Source organism: Monodon monoceros, unplaced genomic scaffold, assembly GCF_005190385.1.
Source record: "Monodon monoceros isolate NGI ecotype Baffin Bay Population unplaced genomic scaffold, NGI_Narwhal_1 Super_Scaffold_20, whole genome shotgun sequence".
NCBI lineage: Eukaryota > Metazoa > Chordata > Mammalia > Artiodactyla > Monodontidae > Monodon > Monodon monoceros.
Genome location: NW_021703777.1, coordinates 44,971,252 through 44,985,176, shown reverse-complemented (window position 1 = coordinate 44,985,176; position 13,925 = coordinate 44,971,252). Strand labels below are relative to the sequence as shown.

Here is a 13,925-nt window from a genome sequence, read left to right as displayed (position 1 = left end):
CCCACATGCCGTGTGGCCTGGCCAAAAGAATTAAAAAAAAAAAAAAGCTAAGGCTCTGGATAAATCAAATTATTCAAGGTATTTGAAGAATTATCTCCAGTGAGTAGTAAAGCTGGGACTCAAAGTCAGGTATTTTGATCACTGCTGGAGCTTTTGCCCTACACCTCAGATACACCAAGGCATATTCTGGGATTGTGTTTTATTTATCAATTTTTGTGTCTGTGCCTAGTACCATGCCTGGCATCTAGTGTGTGTTCATTAAACGTCTGTTGAATAAAAAGCCAGGGTTTATTATCTAAACCTATCATTTGTGAGGAGGAAGATGATACCTGGAAAGTTCTGTGGGAATTTTGATGCCTTACAAAGTTCAGGGAAGTTGAGTTTAAGGCATTTGGGGCAGCAGCCACTTGGGAATGTGCTATTTTCTTTTCAAGGTAGAAGCTTAAGTGTGGGTAGGTTTGAAGGACACGCCTCAGGAGTTGAGGATTCGCTGAATGAAGGCATTGTTTCTGTGTGGCTGTGCTGCTGTTTATTTCCTGCTCTGTGCCCACCTTGTGGTTTCACAGATTCAGATGTCACTGAGGACAGCTGGTTCCCTGTCAGGCCTCCATGGGGTTATGGGGGGCAGACTATCACCCAACCCCACTGCACCTCCATCAGTGTGCTGCAGAAGACCAAATATAATGAGATAAGTCCCCTCCAAGCCCTTCTTGAGGACTGCCAGATTTCTGATTCCCTATTTTGTATGCACACATGATGAAGGAAAATTGCCCTCAAGAGAGCTTAGCAAAGACTGAAAGGCAGCTGACAGGTAAAGGCTGATTAGCCTCGGGGAGAATGTCTTTTTGATACCTAAGACCTACAACTGCAGCAAAGTGAGCCAACGTGATAAGGACAAATAGAGCCTTGGAGGAAGGCTGTCATGAAAAAAATTTTTTTTAAGTTTTGAAATTAAAAAAATTAACACACATCCAAAACCAAAAAAGAATCAGCAGAGTCAAAGGAGAAGACTTGCATCATTTTCTCCCCCAGAAGATAATCATTGTTAAAAGGAGGTGTTTTGTTGTTTTTTAAAAAAGGATGATTTAATTACTGGACCAGTTATTTTTTAATGATTGCTTTCCTTTATCTTAAAAAGATATGTGGACTAAAATGAACAAGGGGCTCCATATCAGAGAACTTGATAAGTCTTTTCTATACTGAACAGGATCTGCAAAGAGGAGGAAATTCAACAGCATTTACAAAGCTTTCTTGAGAGAGAACTGCTAATCATTCAAGAGGCTGCCTGTTAGAAGATACATCAAATAACAATTATAAAATAAATAGTATACATTTTGTAGACCTTTATAACAGTTAGTGATGTAGGTAAAGGTCAGTTTCTCCATTTCTTCCTTTTTGTCTTATATCTTCTCTATTATTTAAAAAATCTTCTACCACATAATTTTACATTTCCTTCTTCACATCACTTATTCTATATTTTATGTTCCTCTTCTACCTTTGCCCTTTTACTTGAAAAAAGTCCCCATTTGTTAATGTAATTTTATTAACTTTTCAAAACCCTGAACAAGGCCACACCTCTCTGAAATAGGAGGATTAGCTCTTTGAGCTGCCCTCCCCCCCAGTTGCTCTGTGCTCCAGACATCTATGTCTAGTCCCAGCTAATATGCAAAGGGACCTATTTCTAAAATTCCTTAGCTGCTCTGGAAAAAAGAAAAAGCTGTTGTGAAAGCTATGTTATGTGCATATTTTACAAGTAACCAAACAATTTTACAAGTAACCAAACATGCACAGAAAACATACAGAAGGGCGGAAAAGAGAAATCAGTTCCTTAGGGCTAATTATTTAGAGTAGAACTCGAGAAAGTGCTATTTACCGATTTGCATATTTAGCAGATGGCCAGCGAGGAACTGAAGCAAGAGAAAGTAAAGAAAATAACTATAAACGTTGGAGGAGAGCCTCTTACATCCCCCAAAAGATATTCCATGTGAAATTTTCTCCAGCCTAAGGCACTCTTTGCTTTGCTTTTTGCCCCGCCTCAGGGGAGGTGTCGCCTCTTAATAACAACTCTGTAATGGACAATAAATGATAATTTATGGGTGACCAAGGACCAAGAAGCCTCTCTGAGTCTTCATTAAAACAACAGTACAAGTACAACCTCGGGAGGTAGGCAATTATTAGATGTTTGCTTGCCATTGTCAATGTGCACAGGTAATTTTTTGTTTTTAAAAGTCCCTTAATTGAATATTTATTTTTATTACGGAAAAATTTCAAGGTACACAAAAGTAGAAATAATAGTATAACAAACCCTCCCGTGTCCATCACCCAGTTTCAACAACTCTTTTTGCCAATCTTGTTTCACAGTTCCTCTGCATTTTTTTTTCCTTTTGGTCGGTAACCTTTAAAGCAAATACAAAGATGATAGCATTTTACTCGTAAATATTTCAGTAAGCACCCCGAAAATTTTACAATAACTTGACTGGTTATCGCAAAATTGACCTGCAGAACAAAATAAAGAAGGAACGTAGAAAACCCTCCCGTGGTGGAAGAAGTTGTCACAAAGGTTATCTAGCTATTCTAGCTCTTCGGAGGTGAGAACTATGCGTGGTATTCTCTTGGGACCGGGCCGGGGTTGGGGGGGGTCGGGGGGGCAGTGTTGGTGATAGCGGTGGGAAGGTACAGACCCCTGGGCAGGTTAGTGAATTTCTCCGAAGTGGTCCACCCAGGCATGCGCAATTCAGACACCAGAGTTGCTAAGGCCCTGAGGCAGATAGAAGCGCAGGATACAGTGAAAACCAATCAGAGGGCTCAAAGGATAATCAGTTAGCCAATCCGGATTCGAGACTGAATCAGAGCTTCAGCATCCTGCTCGCCCCCCACCGATATCCAATCGGGGAGCCCGCTACTTTGGGCGGACTTTTCAAAACAGCGAAAACAAAACAAATCGGGGACCTTTAAAAGGTGCAAAGCGACCAGAAACTATCTCCTTCCGCCCCTCACGCCTATCACTCCCTTTCCTTCCTCCGTAGGATCAATCGAGGAATAAGGCCGTGCCCAAATTCCATCCTCCTCCTTGGGAGGGAGGAGTGGCTCAGTAAAGCAAAGGCGAGTTGACGAGGCCACAAAGCTGGCTGGAGACGTACACTTAGGGGAGGGACTCTTTTTCAAAGTCTGTTGACGAGGCGGCGGATCCCTCCGCGAGGAGTCACGTGCCCCGCCCCCTTGGGGGCGTCGGAAACTCAAAACAAAAACAAGGGGTTTTGTTGGGGCCTCCGCGGTGGTGGCAGCGTCAGCGGCGGTGGAACCCATAGTGGGGCAGGGCTTGAGGGACCGGCGCAGCGCCCCAGCCGGAGGGTGGGCGCGCGGGGAGTGGGATGAAGCCGGGGCTGTGAGGCCGAGGCGGCGGTGGCAGGGGGGAAGGGTCGGATGCCGGTCGGGGGCACCACTGAGGCGGCGGGTGCCTGACCTCGGAGGCAGGTCCGGACGTCCCCGCCGCGCCCAGTCCCATCCGACCGTGACGCCGCGGGCCGGTGGAGGCGCGGCTGCAGCACGGTGAGTGGGCCCACCCGGGATCGCGGAGCTTCTTTGTTCATGGTCGGGACTGCGAAGAGCGATGTCAGAGTGCCCACCCCTCAGCTTGGGGAGCGATTCCGGTCCTGCCCTCAGCCCTGGGGCAGTGGGCGCCCAGAGGCGGAGAGATGCTGATGGGATGGATGGATGGAGGGTCGAGGAGGCTGAAGACAGTTCTTTGGTGTCCCCCCCCCCCTCCCTCATTTTGTCACGGTGGCTCGCTGGGGTGGTTCTTCTTGGATTGACAGCTCCGGGTCTCCGCAGAGTTGCGGAATCAGGGCATCGGTGGATGGAAGGGTATTGTCTGGGCACGGGGCGGGCTGCCGACCGGGTGGGCCGCGCCACTCCAGCGCTCTCTGGGACCTAGGTCTCTGCCCCTCGGGTTTTGTTCAGAGGAGGCGCTGCCGAAGCGGATAGGGAAGGCTTTGGGGCTGGACTCCAGAGAGAGGGGCTTCTGGAAATGGGCTCCGCGGGAGGGGCGGGGCTCGGGAGTCTCCTCCCTCCGGTTCTTTGTTCAGTCGCGAGACTTTCCCTTCCCCCACGTTGTGCAAAGCCCCTACCTCCCGGACCCGCTGCCCTCGGAGCCCCCAGTGCGTTCCACTGGGCAGAAACTCCTCCGCCCGCGACTTCAGGTGGGGCGGACCGTCCGGACACCGCCGCCAGAGGACAGTTTCCTGTTTGTGAAACGGCTGGGAGACCGGGACTGGCCGGTCTGACCCAGCGCTAGCCGGCGGACGTGACCACGGCCCCTCCCCCTGCCACACCTCCCTGGCGGTGGGGGAGGATTGCTCCGGGGTTCGGCTGGACGTGACTGGTGCCCTCACCCGCTTTTCTCTGGGGTGTGCTGGGGCGCCCCTCGCTGGAGGTATTGGCCCCAGCTCTTTTGTGCTTCCCCCCCCCCCCCCAACTCCAGGATACATTCTAACTGTGTGTGGTGTCTTTGCTACAGATGAAGGATTTGGGGGCAGAGTACTTGGCCGGTCGTGAAGGGGTCCAGCTCTTCGGATTGTTGAACCTCTACCTAGAACAGGAACAGAGATTCCAACCTCGAGAAAAAGGGCTGAGCTTGATCGAGGCTACCCCGGAGGTAAGTCCCAGGAAAGATAACTTGCTCTAGTCGCTGACAGGGCTTGGGCAGATAACTTTAATTTTTTTTTTTTCTTTTTTTTAGTTGAATCTAGACTAAAGGCTGCAAAGTTTCTTAAGACCACAAGTGGTCGTCCTAGAGTACTAAGATAAATCTTAATACAGGGTCATGCTTTTGTTTCTTAGCAAGAATGAGAGTGATACTAAATCTAGGGAAGTGTGGCTTCAAATGTGGCACCCCCCCAGCCTGCAGCTTCAGAGTGGGAGACTCCCTGGGAATTGAGCAGGTCATTTGTGGAAATACCCTCTGCCTGTGCAATACTTCTGTATAGTAGGCTCTTAAGTGATTTTTTTTTTTTAAAGAAAACAAGCAAGGAACCTTCTAGATGTCCATTACAAGGGAATTGAATTATGTTTGCTCTTATCCTCTGGAAGTGTGGCAACAGTTTGCTTTATATTGAATTGCTGAATGTCTTTTATGATGTATATTTTTAAAAAGCAGTGTTGTATACACATTTTGTATCTGAAAAATTGTAGTGTTTTGTATTCTTGAAGATGCAGGGGAAGAATTTACCTTATTTGAATCTGTGTGTATTGTCCATTGTAGTTCTAAGACAGTCATAAACTTTGGCTCTTGGTTTTTGTTGCAGAATGATAACACTTTGTGTCCAAGATTGAGAAATGCCAAAGTAGAAGATTTAAGGAGTTTAACCAACTTTTTTGGATCTTGCACTGAAACTTTTGTCCTGGCTGTCAATATTTTGGACAGATTCTTGGCTCTTATGAAGGTATTTCATCGTTTTTATAAATAAAACTTCATTTTTTTATACCCAGTGCCTAGCATGATGCCTAGAATACAAGGTTTCAGTAAATATTTGGCAAATGAATGTAATTATGTCACTATACATAAACATTTTTAATATTTGGAATTGTGATCTTTAGTCCAGATTAAGAGGCTACAAAAGTAAGTGTATTATTGTATCTTAAGTTAGGTTTTCCTGTACCTCTTACATACCTTCTCTTTAAGGATGTGAAAAAATGAAGACTACTGTTTTTTTAGGTGTTTCTATATACATAGCTCTCAAAATAAGGTTTTCATATTTTCATCTTCTGTTATGTTTCTGTTGAGCCTAGGTGTTTTTAAACACTTGAAACATGGCAAATGGAAGTATAGCAGTATGTTAAAGGGGACCTATTGCCTTCACTATGAGAAATCTTTTCCAAGCAGGGAGCCACAGCCTTATTAACAATTACCAGCAAGTCATATGATAGCACTTTTATGTGGAATCCAAAATACGACACAAATGAACCTATCAGTGAAACAGAAACAGAATCAGGGACATAGAGAGTAGACTGGTGGTTGCCAGGGGGAGGGGAGTGGGAGAGGGTAGGAGTGGGAGTTTGGGATTGGCAGATGCAAACTAGTATATAGAGAATGGATAAACAACAAGGTCCTACTGTATGGCACAGGGAACTATATTCAATATCCTGTGGTAAACCATAATGGAAAAGAATATGAAAAAGAATGTGTATATATAGGTATAACTGAATCACTTTGCTGTACAGCAGTAATTAACATTGTAATTCAGCTATACTTCAATAAAAAATAAATTAAAAAAAAAAACAATTACCAGTAATTGTTAAATGTGGTGATACTTCTGCCAGTAGGATTGCTGTCAGCTGCTGGGTCAGTTTTCAGGGCACTGAAAAGGGAAGCCATCTGTCCATGGCAGCTTGTACATATGCTCTACTCTGCACATCTGATGCAATATCTCTCTTGGGGAAATTTGCAGTGAAGTATGGGATGATTCTTAAATAGATAAGAAGATACAAAGATGAATGTATTATTTTTATATCCAAAGAAGTATATTTTCTTGGTGTTGGAAGGCTTAATTTATTTGGGGGGAGGTTGTACTATTATGAATTTCATAAGTTTGAAATATAATGTATAACTGTGAGAAACCTAGCTTTTGAACTTGCATTAAAAATTTTTACCTGCATTTAAATTAAGTAATTTAAATGCTGAAAATGTCTTTTTTGTTTTTTAAAGGGAGGTTAAGAGAGCTTAAAATGTAAAAACGATTAAGTATAACTGTGTGTAAGGGTAAGTGCGGGGAAGCAGCTTGATTGTGTTCTGTCTTAAGAATAGGGGCTCATTACAATATTCTTTTTTTTTTTTTTTTTACAATATTCTTTTAAGTGTGTGCTTTGCTAAGTTAAAGTGACAATTGTTGGAAGAAATGTTTTGTTCTTTGTTTTTCAGGTGAAACCTAAACATTTGTCCTGCATTGGAGTCTGTTGTTTTTTGCTGGCTGCTAGAATAGTTGAAGAAGAATGCAATATTCCATCTACTCTTGATGTAATCCGGATTAGCCAATGTAAATGTACTGCTTCTGACATAAAACGGATGGAAAAAATCATTTCAGAAAAATTGCACTATGAATTGGAAGCTACTACTGCCTTAAACTTTTTGCACTTATACCATACTATAGTACTTTGTCATACTTCAGAAAGGTAGGCGGGATTAAAAATTAAGATTTTCTACTTGAGCATTGCTATAAGTAACAGTAAAGAATTAGAACTCTAGTGAAATTTGTTTTTACCTGCTCCAAACTTTCAGCTTGGACTTTTAATAAGTCCTTAGAATTGTTTAAATCTTTAGAAGTTTAATAAATAAATATTTTGTTCTTTCTTTTCATTGTATAGGAAAGAAATACTGAGCCTTGATAAACTGGAAGCTCAGCTGAAAGCTTGCTGCTGCCGACTTATCTTTTCAAAAGCAAAAGTAAGTCAATTTCTTTCTTATATATATCTCACAGTTTCTGTTTTCCCCCCCGCAGTTTCCATTTTGAATTAAAAAAATTATTTTTCTTTTTTTTCTTGTAGCCATCTGTATTAGCTTTGTGCCTTCTCAATTTGGAAGTAGAAACTTTGAAATCCATTGAATTATTGGAAATTCTCCTGCTTGTTAAAAAACATTCCAAGGTAAATATCTTCAGAACTTATTCTTTAAAGCAAGTTTTGTCCTAGTGTCTTATTTTATCTTTTCTGTAGTGACTTAATCATTAAGTAACACTTTATGGGGCTCTTAACTGTTACTCATTTATTCTTGTATCTTAAGTGTTGATGTTCTACAAATGCAGCTTCAGCCCAGACAGTATTAAGATGGAAGGGAACCCGGTCACTTAGGCTAGCTTCTTTCTGCATTTAGACATCCCTTCTGTAGTCTTCTTGCCAGTTGGTAATACAGCGGTCTACATTGCCCCATGCACGTTGTTGTAAAGTGCGTATTAAGGGCTTCCCTGGTGGCGCAGTGGTTAGGAATCCACCTGCCAATGCAGGGGACACGGGTTCGAGCCCTAGTCCAGGAGCATCCCACATGCCGCAGAGCAACTAAGCCCATGCTCCACACTGCTGAGCCTGTGCTCTAGAGCCCACGAGCCGCAACTGCTGAGCCCGTGCTCCGCAACAAGAGAAGCCACCACAATGAGAAGCCCGTGCTCTGCAACGAAGAGTAGCCCCCACTCGCCACAGCTAAAGAAAGCCTGTGTGTAGCCATGAAGACCCAACACAGCCAAAAATAAAAAATAAATTTATTAAAAAATAAAACGCATATTAAGAAGTAGAGTTAGTAAATGCACGAATGGCATCCCATTACATCTGTAGGACTGAGTCATCGTCCCTTTGGTAGCATTACCAAGATAACATCAGCTATGTTTTTTTTTTTTTTTTTTTGCGGTACACGGGCCTCTCACTGTTGTGGCCTCTCCTGTTGCAAAGCACAGGCTCCGGATGCACAGGCTCAGTGGCCATGGCTCACGGGCCTAGCCGCTCCGCGGCATGTGGGATCTTCCCGGACCGGGGCATGAACCCGTGTCCCCTGTATCAGCAGGCGGACTGTCAACCACTGCGCCACCAGGGAAGCCCTGGCTATGTTTTTCTTTCAAACTCCTTTGTCAGGCTAGCCTGATAAGTTTTTTCAATCATAAAGAGGTGTAAACCGAACATAAGCACAGTCCTTTTTCTTACACTGATAGTCTAGTTGGAGAAGTGTGGAACTGAACACGAAGCAGGGTGTTCTGTCATTTACTGTCTGTGTCGCAGTCCTGTAGGGTCTGTGTCTGAACATAGGCAATAGTTCGGGATTTGGTTAGCAGAGAAGTAGGGTAGACTGTGAGAGGCACAATGACTTGGAACCTGGTTCTACCAAAACAATCTTAGACAGTGGAAGTTTGGGCAGCAAAGGCTTACGGCTAGGAAGATGGTGGACTAGAAGGGTTTGGGAATCATTTTAGGGTAGGTTTTTAGATAGAATATCTAGGTGATAGTCACAAGCAGGAAGTAGTACACCCAACTCAGTGGTTTTTAGAGGCCAAGCATGGAAATGAGGCAAAGAGTCACGAATGACCAAGATTTGGACCTAATGGTGGAGAGAATATTGGTACCATTGAGGGAAATTGGAGAGAAGTTAACTGTGATCAAAGAAGTATGATTTTAGGTACTTGTATACCTTTCAGATAGGTAGATGTCTAGCAGATACTTGGCAGTCTGGACTAAAAACTCCAGATAAATTATAGTTGGAGATTGAGATTAGCAATTTCCCATGAGGAAATAATAGTTGAAACCGTAAGAAATTTTGGGGAGTCCTTTGCTTAGCGGTTGATTAAAACTCTGGGTTTTCAGTGTTGGCAGTTTCCCCACGTAGGGGATGTAGGAAGTGATGTCAGGAGAATAAGAGAGTGGTAGAAGCCAGGCTACCAGGGGATTAAGATGTGACTGGATTAGGTGGAAATGGAGGCCAAGATGATATAAAATCATGATCTGTTTTGTGGTCAAGTACATGCAACGTGAAGCATTGTGTTTTAATACGTAACTTCCAGCTTTTGTTTTAATCACGAATTTACTAGTTTGAATCTAAACCTTTTATAATAATGTCATCTGGAAACATCTTCGGTGAAAATTGATTCCATGAAATAAATTAGGGCACTCCCCAGTGGTGGAGGAACTGTGCCCTTCTGGGGGAATTCCTCTTCTCTCACACTGCCAACTTCTCCATTTGCATATATCTGGTGTCTTAATGTAAATACGTATTTTAGCAATCCAAGTCATGCTATGTTACAGAAACATAAGTTATGTTAAATTCCTTTGCATTGCGACTGTCAAAGTATATACTTGATAATTGATTTATTAACAGACCTAGTGTTTTTAGGTGAGTGTGCCTTCTTAAGACAGGCAGAGTATTCTCTGTATTGAATCCTATGTAAACGATTTATACCTGTGGTGCTCCTCCCCTAAAGCAGTGGTTACCAAACTTTGACTGGACATTAGAATCACCTGGGGAGCTTTAAAAACCCTCGATGCCCAGATGACACCTCATATCAATTAAATAAGAGTATCTGAGGGTGGGAGCCAGGTGTCTTTTAAGGATTGCAGGTGATTCCAAGGTGCAGCAAGGTTTGGGAACCGCTGTCATAACCTCTTCATTTAAATATTTTTTTCAGGTTAATGACTCCGAGTTTGTTTACTGGAGGGAGTTAGTTTCTAAATGCCTAGCTGAATATTCTTCTCCTGAATGTTGCAAACCAGACCTTAAGAAGTTGGTTTGGATTGTTTCAAGGCGCACAGCCCAGAACCTCCATAATAGCTACTATAGTGTTCCTGAGTTGCCCACAATACCGGAGGTGGGGTGTTTTGATGAAAGTGAAAGGTAAGCAGGTTCCTTGACTAATGACACTTCCCCAGACTAAATTTTACTGATTTTTGTGTATTAGAGCCCCTACCTCTGATAGCATCATTTCTTTGGGTAAGAAAATTAACCAGAAGTAGTTTTATTAAAATAGGCAATAGTTTGGAAGTGTGCTCCCCCTCCCCACTTTTTTTCTTTATTAAAAAACAACAACAGGGGCTTCCCTGGTGGTGCAGTGGTTAAGAATCCGCCTGCCAATGCAGGGGACGCGGGTTCGAGCCCTGGTCCGGGAAGATCCCACATGCCGCGGAGCAACTAAGCCCGTGCGCCACAACTACTGAGCCTGCACTCTAGAGCCCGCGAGCCACAACTACCGAAGCCCGTGCTCCTAGAGCCCGTGCTCTGCAACAAGAGAAGCCACCGCCATGAGAAGCCTGCACACCTAAACGAAGAGTAGCCCCCGCTTGCTGCAACTAGAGAAAGCGCGTGTGCAGCAACGAAGATCCAACACAGCCAAAAATAAATAAATAAAATAAAAATTAAAAAAACAAAACAAAACAACAACAACAAAAACCAGCATCCTATACGTCATTGCCTCCCCGGGACTTATAACTGGAAGTTTGTACCTTTTGACCACCTTCACCTACCACCCCCTCCCCCCAGCTCCGCAGCCACCCATCTGTTCTCTGCACCTGTGAGTTCTGTTTCGTGTTTTCAGATGTAAGTGAGATCATACAGTATTTGTTGTTCTCTGACTTATTTCACTGCTCCTGTTTGAAAAAACTGGTTGTTTCCCATCTTTTTTGCTTTTTGAAATAGTTTAGTTAAAAAAACAGCATTCCGGGTTTTTTAACATTAGTATGAATTTCTATAATGGTCCTATGGAAAGAGGCTGCGGGTTAAATGACTTGAAAGTAAAGGGAACTACCACCACTGATGCAGCAGAGTTCTGTAGAGATTTTTAGTTTTGTCAAATGCCGTTGTCTTATTCAGAGTTTATTTTTGTTAGTAAAGTGCATTATTGAATTTTATTTAATTTCACCGTTTTATGCTGTAGGGAGAAGAGACCATAAGTTCCACTTTTCTAGCTCGTTGGTTTCTTAGTTTGATATTTGAGAAGTTCAGTGATGCAATTATTGATGCAAGAAAGACATCAAAACCATGTGATAGGAGATCTTTGTCATTAGTTTGCATTTACTGGATTTAAAGTACTTAGAATTCTATAGTTATTGCTGACAGAGTTATTACTTGGTACAAGAATAATAGTTTGGCAAGTGGTAATTTGTTTAAACCTCTTAAGCAAATCTGTATTTTCTAAGGAGCTTACAATACACTTCACTTTAGGAAGTCCTTCTAAGTTAAATTTTGTCTCTGTAGAGCTTAAATTTTGAATGTAAAAATCCTGAGACTAGAGCTACTTGTTCAGCAGTTTAATTTTGCCTGTACGACATTTAGACGTGTTTTAAATGATGGGATCCTCTTCTCTCTGTTTTTCCTTTTAGCGAGGACTCTTGTGAAGATATGAGTTGTGGAGAAGAGAGCCTCAGCAGCTCCCCTCACAGTGGTCAGGAGTGCACTTTCTTCTTCAGCTTCAAAGTGGCACAGACACTGTGCTTTCCGTCTTAGAAATCTCATTGTTCTGGGTCCAAAATGAAAGTGTGTGTACAGGTTTCAAAGCAATAAATGGGGGAGTAGGTAGTTTCCTGGTGCAGCCCCCATCTAGGCAGGAATTGCATAGACTCTGGAATACCTACCTTCTATTTATTATTCAGATCAGATCTGGCCTATTTTCATATTTAATCCTAAGCCATCAAATGGGTTAGTGCCTCTTAAACAATTAACCATACTTCAGACATTGGCACTTTATTTTTCTCCTTGATCTTTAGCTACGTGGGGGAGGAGGGAAGGTGCTGATACCTTCAATTTGTTACTTTTCAAGAAGATTTTTAAAGTTGAATAGTGTAGCGTCAACTTTTTTATAAAGCCTTCAGGTGTCTTTACTGAAACAGATTGGGAGTGTGCAAGTGCTTCCTTAGCAGGGACAGTGGGTAATCCTGTAATGGTTTATCTTAGATCTCTCTCTCTCCCCCCCATTCTCAGAGCAGAGAATATACTCTTAAATGTCAAAAACCTTTTTTTTGTTTGTTTGTTTTAAATGATCAGTGTTCTATCTGATGCAGACTCTAGAAACTTAGGAATTATAATGTTGACATTTCTGTGAATTTTAGTATGTAATATCTTCATTTCTTTGAGGTTTCTGCCAAAACAGAAATAAGCAACAGACTAGGGTTGTTGGATAGTTGCATTCCTAATGATTAAGTGTTGTCAGACTATAGTATTATTTTAATGTTTTTAAAACAATCCATAATCTAGTTTTGCATGTACCTGTATGAGAGCAGTGCAGCAAGTTGAACAGAACTAGGTAACTATGGAATTGATAAATGTTGACCTAATAGCACATTTTGTCTCATTTTCTTCTATTAAAAAAGTCTGCATGATTACATTGTATTTCCTTTGTAATTCACGTTTCAAAAATAATGGTATTGTACATGGGTGCCACGACTGAATATGAAGTGTAAAAAAAAAAACAAAACCTAAGTGTTTGTAGTATTATAGTTTTAAGCGTATCTGTGTGGTGGTACAGCCATAAGAATAGGGATTTATAAACTCTGTACACGTGAGATTTTGTACAGAGAATTTTTTTAAACTTTATAAACTGTATATGAAAATGTAAATCTTTAAAAATGTACATAAAAATCCTGTATTTTTTTACCGTGTGTGTGATAGTCTAGTCGTTGCATGTAAATATAATTTATTGTGTATTCTGTATTATAAATCATATAACGATGACTTACTTTTTTATTGGTAAGTCAGCATCCATCGGATGTTTTTTGAAGTGAATCTTTTTGGAGTAATAATAGATTACAACTCAAAATAAAAATATTAATGAATTGTACTCCTGTTTACAGTCACATTTTAATTTTTACCTTTTTGGTGAAAAAGAAAAGGTGCTTGCTGTATTTCAGAGGGGAGGCTTGAAGTGAGGCTGGAGCGCCTCCAGGATAAGCCCTGTCTCTGGTTACCAGAAGTCCTCCAGGTAGTATTTCCTCACTGCAGTTTGGCCCTGAGCCTTGGAGATACTGAAAGTGAATCTGTCACTGGAGAGTTGACCTCTCTCTGGGGTGTACTCATATTAAAAGAGTGACATATTAACCTGAATGCCTATTAGTTTATAGCGAAAGCCAAAAAGTATCAAGTAGACCAGAATACTCACGTTGGCAGGTTAGTACAGTTTCTCTCTCTACAGACAAGCCAAATTCTCTTCAGAAGGTTGCTTGGTGAATAAGCACTAGGGGAGTTAGCTTTGACTGGACATTGCCAGCCTCTAGCTCTTTGGATCTTTTTCCCCAAGCTTTAGGCTTGATCTGCAAGTGGTGGCCTCCACCACCCTTTTTTTTTTTTTGCATGGGTTTCCCTATCTAGTTTGGTTTTGTAGACCTTTGTTTGTTCTAGTTGGTTAGAAAATGAGATATACAGAATATGGTTTTCATGTAATACCTCTTCTCCCCTGGTAATAGGGACATGT

The 13,925-nt window shown here is 42.0% G+C and overlaps 1 protein-coding gene across 2 annotated transcripts; it reads left to right on the top strand.

Moving 5' to 3' along the window:
- The first annotated feature begins 3,329 nt into the window (after positions 1-3,329).
- Positions 3,330-13,457, top strand: CCNG2 (cyclin G2). Of its 2 annotated transcripts, none has more exons than XM_029236000.1 (8): positions 3,330-3,549; positions 4,517-4,654; positions 5,304-5,441; positions 6,917-7,167; positions 7,360-7,438; positions 7,540-7,638; positions 10,155-10,360; positions 11,842-13,457. In XM_029236000.1, the coding sequence occupies exons 2-8, from the start codon at positions 4,517-4,519 to the stop codon at positions 11,963-11,965; spliced, it is 1,035 nt and encodes a 344-aa protein (XP_029091833.1). In that variant the 5' UTR covers positions 3,330-3,549; the 3' UTR covers positions 11,966-13,457. The 2 variants fall into 2 exon arrangements, with proteins under 2 accessions (XP_029091833.1, XP_029091834.1); XM_029236001.1 differs by lacking the exon at positions 3,330-3,549 and adding an exon at positions 3,773-4,432 and having other exon boundaries at positions 11,842-13,077.
- The last annotated feature ends 468 nt before the right edge of the window (positions 13,458-13,925 follow it).